Here is a 17560-nt window from a genome sequence, read left to right on the forward strand (position 1 = left end):
CACTCAGAATGTACTGTGGAGTACCACTTCAGCTAATACATCACTTCAATTTCCTCTTCATACTATGTGATGCCTGGGCTCAAACTGATATTATAAAGTTTATACACAGAAATAGCGAAAGAAAACACAATAACTTTCTTTGCATGTCACATAGTCCCCAGGAGGCCAGCTGAGCATGTTATTTTGGGGTAGTTGTCCAGTGGTGTCACAGATCTGTAGGTTTCAGCTCTGTGTACTACATAAAAGTGATTCTTGCTAGTGATAAAAATGCAAACTGAAACAGTCTTTAGATATTATATTGATTAAAGATGCTACTTTTTATTATATAAAAACACTCTTAAGGGTGTGAAGTAGTGGCAAAACTGAAGTAACCATTCATTTCTTGTATCTTGGTACCAATCCTGGAAAGCAATAGAGTGATACCTATCAAAAACCAAAATTCATTTAGCCCTTGGACTTAATATTATTTCCTTGTTTAGAAATGTATCATAAGGAAGTAATTCCACAGAAGCAAATGCAGCCCCAAATTATGAACAACCTAACCACCTTTTATGCATACATTATTATTAACACAAGCAGGATACAAATAATTTTACATTATGATTATTTCATTTTAAATTATTGTTTTGTTATATATTATAAATATAACATTCTAAAATTGATGTGCATATAATAAGTAATATGCAAAGAGCAAAAATGCAGTTAATGGTGGGATCATGTTTTTATTAAAGGTTGATAATAAAAGCATGTGTCTTCTCAATGTATAAAAACTACTGCTTTGTTGAACTATTCACAGGGTGACATGGGACAGCCAGGACCCAATGGGATTCCATCAGACAACAATCACGCAATCATTGGGCCTACGAAGGAAGTGATCTATCCAGATCAGTATAAGGTAAAGGGGCTTCACCAAAATAGACTGTATTCCCAGTTGAAATTTAAAAAAGAGACAAGAGAAAAAGGTAAATTTTTTCAATTTTATTCAAACAGTCACATTCAAAGAGGAAAAGGCCTCATCACCAAATTGTGCATGAAAGCACAATTAATTCATTCAGTTAAATAACTGCGTCAGTCCATCATCTTAAACAATTGTGAAGAATTCGAAACAACACGAGGATCCATTTTAATAAATCTCAAATCTAGCCTTAAGTATGCAAGTCTCCGGTGTAGACATAGGTTACGGTCAGAGCACAGTTCAAACCCAGTGTATGGAACTATCTGACAAAATGCTGTAATCTGCAAAATAAACCTACTTTTACTCTTTGCTGACAGAGAGAATAATTATGGGGGTTTTTAAATCCAAATTAATTTTGTGGCCCTTATAATGTCTACTAACATTTCATTTGATTAAAAACATACTTTTGGAGTCAAATAAAAATCATCCTGCTCTACCACTGACTCATTCAGATGGGCCACTTAACCTCCCTGAACCTTGGTGTTCCCTTGTACCGACTGAAGATGGTAATACTAACCTTGTAGAACTGTGGAGTGGATTACAAGGAGCCACAGGTGAAACGCCCAGTATAAAGTCGGGCGCAATCAACCAAAATAAAAACCCCAAACATAGAATATAATTTCCAACACTCAAGTATCTGTCAAGATGGGGGTTGGGTGCTTGGTCATGGATGGGAGAGGTAGGCATGACCGCTGCCTTAGTGGGAAGATGAATCTGGGCAGCTGTGGCTGAGTGATGGGTGACTTGACCGTTGACTAAAGTGGCCTGGAAGGTGGCTGATGCAAGGCAGAAGTGCCAGAGGGAATTATCAGAAGCAGGCGGTTGTGTACAGCTGAGACAGTGAGATAGATGTGCCTGGACAACCGAGCTGGAACAGGGGCTCCTAGAGGTGACCTGGCCCTCAGCCAGGTGGGGCCTCTGTCCAGGAGCTGAGGACGGAGCAAGACCAGAGCAGGTTCTATCCGCGCTGAGATGCTCAAACTTCTGGAACACATTTCCTTCATTTTCTGCCACCAACAGGGGTGGTCCAGGCCTGGGACCAGGCCAGCCTGTAGGGGGCAGTCTTGGTCTGCAGGGCTCTGGGTGCCATCCTAGCAGCCATGGAGAGCAAGGATGGGCCAGTCACTACATTTCTTTCACCACTTTAAACCAAGAGAAGTGAAAAATTACATCATACAGAGTTGACATTGCTTTCCAAAGCCACTTTTGCTTGGGGTTTTAATATTCCAAATGTGTCTTTTCCTCAGAGAACCCTTCTCATAATATTTTATTTAAATGAATATTATAATTCAGGGCTTTTCTCTGGGCATAGTCTCCCACCACAGGATGGTGTATATGCTTGCAGCTGTGGAGAGACAAGGAAACCACACGGACAGAGATAGCCTTGAAATCACACCAAAAATAATGCAATTTAATTTACATTATTAAAATCCAGAAGAAATAATACATTTTTTCCTTGAATTTTGAAGCTGTAAAATTTAGCTTTGTTTCATTTATAATGATTGTTTATAGTTTTATTAAATACTTTTCATTTCATATCATAAACCCTGATTAACCTTAAATATTACTATTCTCGAATTACTGAGTGTTTCCTATTTTTCATTTTCTTCACAGGGTGAAAAAGGAAGTAGAGGGGAACCAGGAAGAAAAGTAAGTCAAGCAATACAGACGTTTCTTCTCACCAGCAGTTGCCAGATTCTTGGTGATCCCGCTGCCATCATAGAATGTGCAGGAGTTATAAGGACTCATGGACTTTTGGTTTTCAGCCCATTTGTCGACAGCAAGAAAGTATTATCATTGAGTTTTATGAGGTTTTATTTTCAGAAAATAGTTTGAGAATGTCTTCCTTTTTGCACAATAAACACCAGCTAATCAACATTTTGTGAAGCTCATAACATGAACCTAAATGTTTTAAAAGAGAAGATATGGGTGGAGGGGGCTGGGCCGGCTTGATGGTCCTGCTTCTGTTCGGGGGCTCTAAGCTGTGTGATGGCTCTGCCCTCTCTTTAATCGTTGTCATGCCTGCCCTGGTATTTATTCACTGTCCTCCCACATCGTTACTGTGTGGCGATGGCAGGTGATTCCTAGATACGTGATAATCCAGGCCAACTCACAGATCCCTACGAACCTGCCATTTCACTAGGCTGGAATAGAGAACCCCAAGGGCAGGCTGGCCACGGGCAGGCCACTGAGAAATGGAATTCCTGAGCAGGTAAGGTGTGAAGTGTTGGTCTCTACCTCAGGTCTCTGTGTTCTCTCCTAGGGCTCTTCCTTCAAGGGAGAAGAAGGAATCATGGGCTTTCCAGGACTCCGGGTAAAACGTGTTCCATAATTGTGGCTTCTTTTGTTTTGATTTGATTTTTAAATAGATGTTAGTTTTTTAGATTTTTGTTCACAGAAAAAAATATTTTTTTTTTTAAATATTTGCCTCATGCCCCCATTCCCCTCCACACATGCAGCCTCCCCCTCTGTGTACATCCCAAACCAGAGTAGTCCGTTGGCTACAGCAGATGAGACTGACATGTCATTATCACCCAATAACTGTGGCTTTTAAAACTTTGTACGTGCATTTGGAGAAAGGTAGGAGCAGAACACAGACACATTTCTGCTTGTATTAGGCTGAATTAATCTGTGGTAACAAAAATGTAGACTGCTTGCAGCACACAAGAAGTTGATTTCTTGCTACCCTAAGTATCCAACAAAAATATCCCTGGTGGGTTGGGGATGGGGTAGGGGAGTGTCTCATCCCAAGGAGATTGAGCCACCTGAGGCTCCCATGCCCAAGGGCAGAGCTCTTTTCTCAGATGGTGGCCTGAGATGGCACCTGCCACTTCAGCCCTCTCTCCATCAGCCAGAACTCAGTCACCTGGCCAAGCCCAGCCACAGTGAGCTGGGAAATGTGGCCAAAACCAAAAGAAAGTGGCCTCGTGGCAACCACTACCACAGAAAGACATGTTACAATCTCCAAAATAAGAACAGAGACTCATGAGAACACTGGAGTGCAGGCCTTTTGTTATATCTACCATTTTTACCATACCATCTGTATTAATTTCTCCATAGTTCTTTAAATGGTAGATAAGATGCATCATATGAAAGTGTCACTGAAATGAGCCAACTCCTTTAGAAAAGGAGTTTCCGATGGTTTCAATATTTTCCTGGTAAAGTGGGTTTTTAGTCCATGCCAGCTGCCATAGTAATGCCCTCTGGGAAACATTGCTACATATTCTAAGCTGCTATTGCTTCTGTTTTCTTTCCTACTCAGGGTCCCCCTGGCTTTGATGGTGAAAAAGGTGTACAAGGACAGAAAGTAAGTGTGACACATAAAATGCAATCTGCTCCAGGCCTGAAACATCTCACAGAGGTCAAGCATGAAGACACTGGAATTCCAGGAGCAAAAAAATTTGCCCCGGGGGCGGGGGGGAAAAAACATTTAAAATTTTCCGTGAGTTTACCATAGCATAGATAATGCTTGGTCCAAATCATTTAAAAAGCTTGAGTCAAATTATTTGCCCTTCTCTCATATTTGCAAACCAGCCCTTTGGTTCTCTCCCTCCAGGGTTCCCCTCATCCAGCCCTTACCAGCCTCAGCTTCTGTACCTTCCAGTGTCACACTCATCCTCTGTGTCATTGTGTGTCACTCTTAGGAAGGTTGTCAATGTGGTGACCAAGGGTTTGCCTACATATTGACGTTTTTTACATATTGACCTCACACATTTTGATACTTTGTTTATCTTTAATGATGACCCAGTTAGATATTTTTACCGTGTGTTCTGTGGGCAGATTTTTGGCAATTTTTTGAGAAGAAAACACTATGCGAGAAATGTACTGCGAATCCAGATCAGGCTTAGAATTGTCGGAATGCTAGGTCATGTGAGAGAGTACACAGAGAAATAGATATTTTAATTAATTATTTATTATCTTGACTATTCGTTATTTTCACTAATTTGATCACTGAATGTATAGCACATCTTCTTCCTATCACAGGCCCCCAGCAGTCTGCCCAGAGGCAACTATTGGTGATAGCTCTGTGGGTATCATTTCAGATAAGAGCTGGCATATGAAGAACATGTATTTTTACATGCATGTAATTTAACCACAGAAAGAGAAAATATCTGTCATTCCGACACTTGTTTTTTCATCTAATGTGCCTTGGAGATTATTCCACAGTAGTGTGTTCACATTTACATAGTTCTACTAATAAGCTGTAGATAATTGCAGTAAATGGATATAACATGTCTGCTTAACAAGCCCCTCACAGTGGTTTCTACCTGCTTGCTGTGTTCAACAGTCATGCAGCCAACATTATGGCACACACACCTTGGTGCCCCTGGGCTAGTATTTGCAAAGTTCAGTCCTTGCAGGTACATAGGAATAGACTTTAAAAAAAAAAAAAGATTCAGCCCTTGCCAGGTGGTTCAGTTGGTTAGCGTATTGTCCTGATACACCAAAGTTGCATGTTCAATCTCCAGTCAGGGCACATGCAAGAATCTACCAGTGAATGCATAAATAAGTGGAACAACAAATTGAAATTTCTCTCTCTCCTTCACTGTCTCTCTTTCTCTCCCCCGGCCTTTTAAAAACAATAACTAAGTAAATAATTGATACAACCTTCAAACCATGACTCCTGCTCATGGCTCCATTGCATAATTGGAGAACCAGAAGGAGCCAGGTAGTGAGCAATGGGTCCTATCATTCCCCCGGGGACTACAGAGGGGACTTGACCTCCCAGACCTGGTTTCTGACCTCCACAAGCTCTAGACTCAAGTGTCTTAATCCCGTATTCTGGTTTTGACCACTCACAAGGAGTACCAATCTTGATTCCTCCCTGCAACTTCAATTGACCTTATTTTTCCTATTCCTGTGCTTTTACCTTAAACTCAACCAGGGATGGCCCCTAATTACCCTCATCTTCTCAGAACATTAATAACTGATAGGAGTATGCCCAAAGGCATGTGCCTGGAACCAGGTGCTGTCCTTGCAATACCCACAACTAAGGGCCAAAAGGCCAATTTCTAGTTTAAGGATTATGGTAAGCAAGTGCCGTAAAGAGACAAAGGACTAAAGCAAACATTAGCATTTAAAAGTAATCTGTTTTAACCCACTCCACATAATTGAAGTATAACTAGTTGTTAATACTTTGATTGTCTGCCATGTGCTAGTGAAATCATAATCATGATTTGTTTTTCTAGACCCAACATTAAGGAATTACAGTGTTTTTAAAATGCAGTTCAACATAGCTGTCCTCTAGAACTCAAAAGTTAATGAAGGACAGGATGTTCACCAGGCACTGACCCCCTGGGGCATCTGACTGCTGTGGCCCAGATGTTAAGATCCAAGGCTCATGTTTTCCAGCTTGCTTTCTGCACTTGCAACAACTGGGGAGAAGCAGATGCTTCCAATTAAGTGGGGCATCCCAGATGCTGTGAGGAAATCGTTTCCTCGACTATGAAAATAGGAAATGCCCAGGATATACATACACAGCTGAGTTGTCCTGCATGTTAGTAGCACACTGCGCCGCAGACATGTCTACCATGTGTTATCTTACTTGCCAAGTTGTGATGACTCCCCAGCTAACATCTCAGTTGTACTCGCAGACTTTAGTTTTAAGGTATAAAATGGAACCAGTAATCAAAGACAGTGCCAAGGAGCAACTGTGAACACCAGCATTAACAACGTATTGAAATAAGATAAACCAGAAAAGAGAAGGTTCTGGGAAAGATTCTCTTTACAGGAGCAAAGAATTGGCCATCCCTCCCTCATTTCTCCACAGATTGGTAGAATTTAGTTAGCTTTATTTAGTTCTGGGGATGCTTGTTATTGCTTGTTGATGATGTCACAACATGGCTGAGCAGTGTTGAGTGGTATGGGATGGTGTATAGATATGACAAAGTCCAGCATATTTATGCTGGATTGTTATGTCAGCCCCGGACACAACTTAGACTGAATGCCTAGTTGCCAACTCCCCAGGCATTGGCAAGCTCTTCAATGATCCTTAACCTATCTCATGAGATGGCCTCTCAATAGGAGATCATCTTTAATATCAGAAAAAGGTGCCTTCATTTTTTAATCTCCAGCTTTACTTAGTGTGAAAGAAAATCAGTCTAAATTATAGGCCCACCATGAAAAACACAAAAGTAAGCCAATCTTCATTCATTCTAAACAACATGACTTTCAGCCCACATGCCCCTAGCTTTCAAAATATCATGTAAAATAATCAGATAACGTCCTTTTTTTTATACCTCTGGCACCTGGCATTCTGAATTTGGGGGGACACACTGTACATATTCTTTAGCAAGATGGAATAAATTTCTGGGTTATTTTTAAAACTTCACATATCTACCCAGATATGACAGGGCTTTTTTTGATGCTTACCTGGGGAAATTAGAAAGCAACAGTTAGCACTAGGGATTTTTTTTTAATAAAGAGAAAAAAATCTAAATGGAGAGGCTCTAATGCTCATTTGGTGTTAACAGAAATTTTTCAAAACCTATCTGGGAGCAAGTTGTTAATAGATGCATCAGGTTTTCAGCACTTGACCCCACTTATCAATTATAAAATGTCTTAAACTCTGCATCTGTGCCTTCTGAAGGGACACAGTAGGAAAGAAGGACACAGCACCATCCACAAACACTTCTTGCTCAAAAGTTGAGCCAAGCCTAAAGAAGCCTCTAGATCTAACAACTAATTTAGAGGAAATAGAAGGGATAGAGGAGCATATTATACAACACCACAAGGATGAAGTGGATCAAATCCACCACATTGGCTATTTGCAGTACCAATAACCCAGTTTCTTCAATAGCAACAACAAAAAGTTACTAAAAAAGTAGGAAAGAAGAAAATGCTATTGTGAATTACAAGAAAATTAAGAGACACATCAGCTAAATGTAATGTTTTGACTTTGGATCCTGATTTAAATAAAGCAACTTTAAAAAAAATTTTTTTGAGACCAAAATCAGAAAAAAATTAAACAGGGACTGGGTAGGAGGTGATTTTAATGCATTATTGTTAATTCCATTAGACAAAGTAAAGGTATTTCGGTCAGTCCTTTAAATTATAGAGATAAAAATAAGCACCAAACATCTTCCCCGCAGGGAAGCAGAGGACCGGATGGCTATCCAGGCCCAGATGGGCCCCGAGGACCCAAGGTGAGCTTGGTTTTCAATTCTTTTCCTTGGGTGGTACTCTAGTGACCTCCTATTCACCGTGTTGGACAAGGAGGTGTCCTCTGCCCTATGAAGAATAGGTAGCCAGACACACAACACCTAGCACTGGAGAGATGAGATGGACATTCATTTGTTAGTCATATCTTTCCCAGCCTTAGGAGGCTGCCTGACAAACAGGTGGAGGCTACACTCAGACGCTGCACTGGGGGCAGAGCGAACCAGCAGGGATGTGGGAGGGGCTTTGTAGTAACGTGGGGGGGCACTCCTGGGTCCCAAGAGAAGATATGACTGTGTTTAGATTATTCATGAGCTGGCAGGGTGGTGAAACCCGGTAGGCTGAGGGCCAGGTGAGGTGCAGCTACACCAGCTGATGGGGACACTAGCCAGAGAGGGAGCCTTTCCTGCTGGACGGGGGGACATGTCTGGTGAGGACGGGAACTCGCGGCCAGGCCTGAGGGACTCAGTGAAGCTCAAAGTCGTTAGCTCTTACAACCCAATGGCATTGTATCAGGGTGTTGTTGCATCACCCTCAGCTCACCCTAAAGGGTGACTCAGATACCACTATCAACAATGGAACAGCCCACTCTACAGAAAGCAGCCTCCTGACTGGGTCCAGGGGTTGACAAGGATTTTGAAGTGATAGTGGCACAGCTCACTTGGTGGTTTCTTGGTGTGTCAGGGATGCCTGAACTTGCTGTCTCAGCATAGGGGGACAGAGCCCCAGGCAGAGTCTATGGTTCGATTACTCAGAAGGGTACGCTAAGCCAAAACTCCAAAAGGTCAGTCTCACGTTCTTCTCTTTTCCTCTTTTTTTCTCCAGGGAGAAATGGGTGACCGAGGTCTCCCAGGCCCACCTGCCTACCCCATCCATCCTTCTCTAGCTAAAGGTTTGTATGCAACTTTTCTTTCAGGAAAGTACTTCTCTTCTGTTAGGGACACAGAGTCATGAACTTTCAAGAAAGATTTATCTAAATAAATCAAAAGATGTTCAGACCACAGCTTTGTAGAATCTGTTTTGTATACACCTTCCTTCATGGCTTCAATGTGGTGTCACAGGAGACCCTCACTTTGCCTCTGCCTGAGAAGGTGCCCCCTGACTTTTCAGGTGAAACCCGCTTTTGGGAAATTCTTCCAGTGCTGCATACCTTGTGCAGGCTCTGGCTTTGCCATCTGCAGTCTCAGTGAAGAAATCCAGTCCTTCTGCACCTCAGGCCTCCATGGCAGCTGGCCCAACCCCCTGCACAAGTCTCTGCTCCAAAACTACCAAGGTGCATATGCTCTTCTGCTGGATAGTCTGAAACCCAGTACTGATTACAAGCTCTAATCTTTTAGACAGTCACATCCTTTTAGACTTCAAGGAACTAAATCCCCAGATCTGTGCACACGAACTACCTAGGAAGATGCTCCATTGTCACAGTTGGCCCCTGTGTGTAAATGAAGGATTTTGCAGGTGTTGTGGCTCATGCTCATCTTGATATTTTAGCTCAGCCTTCCAAGTTGGTAAGATCGTACTGAAATATGATTCAAATTCTGTGGTAACAGCAATAATGGTCTCTGAACCTTTTTGAATGTGCATCCTTCTGAATAATGTTTTTGAAAAATGTTTTGAGCATTCCCCCAAATAATTGTACATATAATTATGGATGGGTGATTTACCCATGTTATACGAGTTTTCATGAAGGCAGAGACTTTAGCCTGTGTGGTTCACTACTGTATCCCCAATTTCTAGAATAAATCCCAGGCAACTAGTGGGTGCTCAATAAATATTTATCTGAATGAATGAATAACATACATGCTAAAATTTACTCATCAGATATGGATTTTAAAGGATGGGATTTTTAAATAAAAATCCTCTAATGCTTCTTTCCTATACTCAATAGGTCGGGCTTATCCCTATCATATATGCTGAGGGGTCAAGGACTGACTTTCCTGCTTATATACCACCCATGTATTGGTTTAATAACTACTTTTGCATGTCTTTATCCAACATGCCAAAGAACTTAGCAATGCCACTTTATGCTTATTTATGGATAAGGCTTTTGAAAGCATTTATATGTTATTCATCCAGCAAATAGGAAATGCCAATCCAGGCAGGAGCTGAGGCTCAGGGGAAGAGGAGCACATTGCCTCATGCATGGGGAGATTCCTAATCATATCATTTCCTTCATTGGTCTCACGTTACACTCAGCTGCTTATCCAACGTGATGTTCCACCACTCCCAGTCACCTGAGCCTGACACTCCAGTCCTGCCGAGTGCCCCCAGCTCTGTTCTTGCCGTGTGGGCTCACCTCCCTTTTGAACATCCTTCCCTCGAACATCCTCTGCCCACTCCCTCCCTTGTTGCCCATCCCCTCAAACTCCACCCCTGTCCAAAACTCTATTGTCACGTTCCTGCTCCAGGAAACATGAATGCCCCTGAGCACAATGCTTCACCTCTTTGTAAAATCAGGACTGTGGTACTATCCATGCCACATGGTTTTATGGGAATAAAATGTATGTAAAGTATTTAACGCCGAGCCCAGTGCATGTAGCAATAGCTCAGAAATCTACTTCTACTGTTTTTATTCTCCATGGTCCCTCAATGTCAGATTTTTCTCCCCAAGTAACCTTCTTCTCCTTTGAAACCTCTCTGTATCTTTTATGCCTCTCTGTTGTTTTATGATATTTATAGAAATCTTGTCTCCCCCTGTTTGATTGGGGACAAGCTCCTTGAAAACAGGGACCATTATATATTAAACATCTGGACCCCCACTATGCCTCACACCATGTGCAAAGTATTGGTAAGTATGCATTCAGTGAAAAGGAAAACGTCTGTCGTGAGTCATAGACAACAGTCCTACTCTTATTTCCAGGTGGCAGAGGTGACCCAGGATTTCCAGGAACCCATGGGGACCAAGGAACCCGGGGTCTGCCAGGGGACCCTGGCCCACCAGGCTTCCCCGGCCCGACTGTCAGAAGTGAAGGTAATGTGGTTCCATGGCATCAAAACTTCAACCAAAATGTGTCCCCTCAGGACCCTTACCAACTGCACGACCTGGTTGGTACTGGTGCTCTTTCTTGTAGACTGGGTTTAGCCACCATAATGGGTCTCACAGCCACGTTTGGATGTCATCACAGAGCAGTTGTCCCTGTGACAGTAACTCTTCCCAGTAGGTTAGACTGTGCTGCGGTTGAGTAACTAGCCCGATTCTGTCGGCAGGCTGGGGAGGGCACAGGCAGTCAACAAATGTTGCTGCCAAGTGTTGATAGCAACCCTCAGGCCATTGTTTGGAGGTGAGACGAGGGGCTTTTTTGAAGTTGAAAAACAGAGTTGAAACATACCACTGGCATCCACTTGTTAAGTTACTGAATGGACTGTAAATTTACTAGTCCTGCTAGAGGACTCCTATGGGAGGGAATGCCAATACAGCTGTTAAATATCACAAATTTCACACTGCTGGTGATTGCTGTTGGATTTTCAGATGGACGGAGAGGCGCCCCAGGTGAAATGGGACCCAAAGGTTTCAAAGGAGAACCGGGCATCCCTGCGCTCTACCCTGGTTCACCAGGAGCTGAAGGAAAACGAGGGTCCCCCGGATACCCAGGGCCCCCTGGACCACCAGGACCGGATGGTAAGTCGACAGAAACTCAACAGAGGCTGCATGGCCGCAGCCATATTTTCCCTTGGGCTTTCTGCTAAGAATGTCATGAACCAATGCAGTAGGCAGTAGATTAGGGTGTAGCAAGTGCTCTGCGGTGTGAATAGAAAAAGCCAGCAATGGAAGAAGGGTAAAAACCTTCCCAGCCTATTGAGTAGCAATAATCCCCTGGCTATTACACAGTAAGGGGTGTCTGACGTGGCTCCAGCGCAATCAGTCCTTCAGCAAAATATCAGAGAGGTGCATCGGAGAGATGAGGGCAGAAAGGTGTCAGGTGGTAAGTTCCAGATACCTTCTTTCAGGGTAGAGGCTTCATGTCTTGACTTGCAGCCTTTCTCCGTTGTTTAACCAACAATTTTAAGCAGACTCAATAATCTATCTTCCCGGCCCATGCAGAGCCAAAGCTACAACTGAACAGGTGGCAAGAGTTGATGACAAGAAGGATGGCAGTACCACCTATAAAAAGAAGTGGCAGCCATTAACCAAGGCCAAGATGAAAGACTATGAAAATAAATAGACAAGCAGGAGAGTCCGTCCCCACATGTTTCCTAGGGGGCACCATCAAATTGTAGCACAAAGTGGTATTTCCTGTGGTGGGTCTTTTAGATGAGAATGCTCTCAAAATTCAGGGAAGTGTGCATTCTATCTTTGAGTTTGCCATTAAGAATGGTTATTCATTTCAGCATCCGAGTTTAAAGAGTTGTCCGTTGAATATTGTAAAATCTCTTCATGGAATATTTCATCTCCTCAAGAGATTGGATGGTTGAGGCACTGGAAGAAAACATGAGGTTACAATTTCTATGTCACATGGACCACAATTTAATAGCCTCTTCTTTTCAAAATTTTTGACTTTAAATTCCCTGATATCACCCCTGATAATCTCTTATGGCTTTCTCTGTTCAGACAAGAGCATTATATTTGCTAACAGATAGTATTTGATTTCAGTTAAAGGTAAATTCAAAGACCCATTTTTTAACTGCTTTGGAAAGATTACTCGTTGCCATCTGTAGAAGGAAAACTGTTGGAGGCATTAGAAGCATATCTATACATACGTGTTCCTTAAACAAACACTGTAGGAACACTCACAATCTCTGTCTCACATCTAAAATGTTGATATTCCTGAAGTGTCTATGATTACATAACTACCTGTAATACTGTACTTCTCATAACATACTGGAAGAACTTGAAGACATAATATAAAGCCCACAGAGACAGCCATTGGACTGAAATGCTCTGACCCAGTCATGGATGACCCACAGAGCCAAGTCCTAGTGGCACCATTGGGCTCCATCAGGAGACTCGGGCACAGGATGCAGCTGACATCGCCTCCTTCATACAGTCTTCCCTGGCCTTCCATGATGCTTCCCCTCTGTCTTTCCCACCATTATCTTAATGGCTTTTTTTTTGGAGGATCGTTTCTTGGCTCTTTCTTCTATTTCCCCCTCTACCCATCCATCCAGTAGATGATGGAGTTCTTTGAAGTTCATTCTTGGGTCCCTTTTTCCCTCTCTACTCTACCTAAGTGAATTACCCATGAATCTAAGTACAGGTTCTTTGCTCTCACTCCTTCATTCTGTTCTAGCCCAGTTCCATATTCTGAGCTCCAAATTCATACAAACTGTTAACCCGTCATGTAGTCTCCAATGTATGTATCACAGACATCTCCAACTTTATGTGTCCAAAAGAAAACTCTGGATCTCCTGCTCCCCATCTCCCTTACCCACATGCCCCTCTCCTGGGCCGCACCCATCTCTGCAGCCCCAGGAGCTCAGGCCAGAGCCCTGGGAGTCACTGCAGCATCTCACTCACCCACACAACAAATCCACTGCCAATTCCTAGCAATTCTGCCTCTTGAATTTTGAATCAGCCCATCATTTCACAACCTTCGTCCTAATCAAAGCCACTGCAGTATCATGTTTAGTCTGCCAAAATAACCAACGCACTCATGACCACCTTCCATTCCTTCTCTCTCTGGTAATTGACTACACAGCCAGTGTGTCCTTTTTACATGTAAGTTAAGTTGTATAACTTTCCCTTTTGAAAACCCTTTAATGACTTCTTATTACCCTTGGGATAAAATCCAAACCCCCACTAGGCTGGCATGATCTTCACCTCCCTTTCTGCAATTCTGCTCCTCAGTCATCACCCTCCGGTGACCATAAACCCTCTGGAAGTTTATTTCCTTCCACCTCAAGGGCTTTTAGACAAGCTTATCCTCTCCTGGGAGCATTCCCTCCCACCCCCTTTCAGCTGGCTGGCTTTTGTTGTTGTTTTTATTTTTTTTATATATTTTATTGATTATGCTATTGCAGTTGTCCCATTTTTTTCTGCCCTTATTCCCCTCCACCCTGCACTGCTCCGCCCCCTAGCATTCCCCCCGCCCCAAGTTCATGTCCATGGGTCGTACATAGAAGTTCTCTGGCTTCTCTATTTCCTACACTATTCTTAACCTCCCCCTGCCTATTTTGTGCCTACTATTTACGCTCCTTATTCCCTGTACTTTGTCCCCCATTCTTCCCCCCTCCCTCCCCTCTGTTTTACTGTTCATCATTTTTGATCTTCTTTTTCTTAGATAAGTCCCTTTAATATTTCATTTAATGAGGGCTTGGTGATGATGAACTCCTTTAACTTCACCTTCTCTGGGAAGCACTTTATCTGTCCTTTCATTCTAAATGATAGCTTTGCTAGACAGAATAATCTTGAATGCAGGTCCTTGCCTTTCATGACTTTGAGAACTTCTTGCCAGTCCCTTCTTGCCTGCAAGGTTTCTTTTGAGAAATCAGCTGAGAGTCTTGTGGCAACTCCTTTGTAGGTAACTCTCCTTTTCTCTTGCTGCTTTTAAGATTCTCTCCTTATCTTTAATCTTGGGTAACTTGATTTTGATTGCCTTGGTGTATGCTTCCTTGGGTCCAACTTCTTTGGGCCCTCTGAGCTTCCTGGATCTCCTGGAAATCTCTTTCCTTGGCCAGATTGGGGAAGTTCGCCTTCATTATTTTTTCAAATAAATTTTCAATTTCTTGCTCTTCTTCTTCTCCTTCTGGCACCCCTATGATTCAGATGTTGGATCGTTTAAAGTTGTGCCAGAGGTTCCTAAGCCTGTCTTTCTTTTTTTTTTTTTTTTAATTCTGTTTCTTCATTCTGTTCTGGTTAAATGTTTATCTCTTCCTTCTGCTCCATATCATTGATTTGAGTCCTGGTTTCCATCCCTTTACTGTTGGTCCCTGAATCTTTTTCTTTATGTCACTTTGCGTAGTCTTCTTTTTCCTCCCTTTTGCAACCATACTCAACCAATTCAGTGAGCATCCAGATTACCAGTGTTTTGAATTGTGCATCTGATAAGTTGGCTACCTGCTCATTGCTTAGTTCTGTTTTTGGAGCTTTGATCTGTTCTTTCATTTGGGCCATATTTGGTTGTCTTGGCAGGCCTTGGAAATCGTTGGAAGGGGCGGAGCATTAGGTATTTGCCAGGGCTGGGCAACTCTGGTTGTTGCATTGTGACGCTGTGTGTGGGGTAGGGGTCCAAGAGGAAACAGTGCTGCTTGCTCAGCTCTTGGCCAGCTTTCAGTCACTTCCCCCACTACTCACAAGAAAATTGGGCCCTTCTGGTGCTGATTCCCCAGGTGGGTGGGTTTGTGTACATTCTAGGACCCTGTGGGTCTCTCCAATGGACTTTCCTATGAGGCTGGGAGTTTCTCCTGCCACTGCAACCCTCACAGTTTTTTACAGCCAGAGGTTTTGAGGCTTTCTTTTCCTCCACTGGAACCCTGGATTGCACGGTCTGTCTCACTCCTCAGCTGTTCTCCCAGTTTATCCACACGCACGTGTGGGACGACCTGATCTGCCAGCCACCGCCTTGCCACGTGTCCTCTCCAACCCAGCTGCCCATCTCCGCCCCTCCTACCGATCTGGATGAATATTTCTTCTTTAGCACCTTGGTTGTCGGACTTCCATACAGTTTGATTTTCTGGCAGTTCTGTTTATTTTTTGTTTTTAAATTTGTTGTTGTCCTTCTTTTGGTTGTGTGAGGAGCCAAAGTGTATCTACCTATGCCTCCATCTTGGCCAGAAGTTGGCTTTTATTCTTTAGGTCTTAAGTGTCAAGTTCTCAGAAAGGACTTTCTTGTTTTCCTCTCTCCCTATTCCTTTCTCTGAGCTCCCTTCTCACAGCACTGGCCATAATTTGAAATTCTGTGTCGGTCTTTTGACCAAGGTGTCTGATGTGTACCCCCACATCTAAACAGTAAGTTCCATGAGGTCCTGCCAGTTTTGTTCCAACGGTATACACAGCTCCTAGCGCACTGCTGGGCACAGCGTGAGCACCGGAGAAATGTTTAGTGAATGAATAGATAAACATATGGATGAGAAAGATTATATTAAATGTGTAGTGAGGTCTAATTGCATGGAACAGTAGTCATTGCCACCTTTCCATAAAGATTTAGTTACCTTAAAGCTTTCTGATATTGAAATTCTGGTATCATTTTTTCCAAACAGGGAGCAAAAGTTTTTAAAATTGATGTTTTCCTCTCCTTTCTGCTTCCTTAATCGCCTCATTCTCTCCTCCTCTCAGTTACCAAAAGGTGGGTATGGCAGCATGTATTTTAATTTGTTGGAGGAGTTTTGTTGGATCTTTGGAGCTATGAGCAGTGTAAGGTTTAGCAATGAAGAGAAGAGAAGGAGTCAGGGAGACTCCAAATCCATGCTCAGCAATGTTTCCTGGGCATGTGCTGCCTCGGTCCCACCACACGATGGCGCTCCTCTCAAATATGACTTGGGGAGTTTTATTGACTTTTAGCATGTGTTTCTTATACCTTTGTCTAGATATCCCTGCTTGGAATTATTGGAGCCCTGCAAACAGTAGGTCAGAAGGACCCTGATCCCAGTTAAAGGAGTGAGGGTCGGGGGGTGGGGAGTGGAGGTTACCACACTGAATCCAGGTGCTTCACAAGTTATCTACATTAATTACATAAACGTCCTGGGTGCATGTGTGTACTTATGTGCACACAAAAGAGAGAAAGAGGAAAGAGTGTCTTTGTGGTGTGTATATGGGGAGAGTAGTAAGGATATTCAAGTGAACACTGAATTAATTTTTTTAATAAATGCCCAATTTTTATGTTTTACTTTATTTTTAAAAAGATTTTTTTTTATTAGCAGTCCCAAGTTATTCCCACTTTTACCCCCTGTCTTTATGTACTCCCCTCCCCATTAGTGTGAGCCTAGTGACTTGCTTCTAATAGATAGGTCAAGCAAAGTTGATAGAGTGACTCTTCCATGACTAAGCTACATAAGATTGTGACTTCTATCTTGTTAGCTTCTTATTTTTAAAAAGATTTTATTTAGTTAGTTTTAGAGAGAGTGGAAGAGACAGAGAAAGAGAGGGTGTGAAACATCCATATGTGAGAGAAACATTGAGTGGTTGCCTCTCGCACACCCCCAACTGGGGACCTGGCCCACCACCCAGGCATGTGCCCTAACAAGAAACTGAACCAGCAGCCTTTCAGTTCATAGACTGGTGCTTAGTCCAGTGAGCCTCACCAGCCAGAGCACTGAAATCATTTTGATATTTGCTTTTATTTTGTTTTTTGTCTTTTTGGAAAATTTGTCTTTTGTCTTTTTGGAATTGCAAAATACTGGGTTAACCAAAAACTCCATATGGCTTTTTCCGTAAAATAAAAGACGCAGTTTTCATTTTCACCAATAACTTGTATTGATTTGGATATTTTGAGTATGTCAGCTATCTCCCACATGGTATAACGTTGGTTGTTCTCAATTAATGTCTCGATTTGATTGCTATCAGCTTCAGCTGGT

At 42.7% G+C, this 17560-nt stretch overlaps 1 protein-coding gene across 2 annotated transcripts in view; it reads left to right on the top strand.

The window, feature by feature from the left end:
* COL4A2 (collagen type IV alpha 2 chain) overlaps positions 1–17560 on the top strand; it is a 195307-nt gene that overhangs the window by 131603 nt on the left and 46144 nt on the right. For both annotated transcript variants that reach the window (XM_054574392.1, XM_054574391.1), the window contains exons 13-20: positions 797–895; positions 2570–2605; positions 3219–3269; positions 4218–4262; positions 8047–8100; positions 8939–9005; positions 10971–11081; positions 11580–11729. In XM_054574392.1, coding sequence (XP_054430367.1) covers positions 797–895; positions 2570–2605; positions 3219–3269; positions 4218–4262; positions 8047–8100; positions 8939–9005; positions 10971–11081; positions 11580–11729 — 613 coding nt within the window. The remainder of the gene's footprint in view (positions 1–796; positions 896–2569; positions 2606–3218; positions 3270–4217; positions 4263–8046; positions 8101–8938; positions 9006–10970; positions 11082–11579; positions 11730–17560) is intronic.

This window comes from Pteronotus mesoamericanus, unplaced genomic scaffold (genome assembly GCF_021234165.1).
Source record: "Pteronotus mesoamericanus isolate MK-2021 breed Mesoamerican mustached bat unplaced genomic scaffold, CSHL_Meso_final contig_26, whole genome shotgun sequence".
NCBI lineage: Eukaryota > Metazoa > Chordata > Mammalia > Chiroptera > Mormoopidae > Pteronotus > Pteronotus mesoamericanus.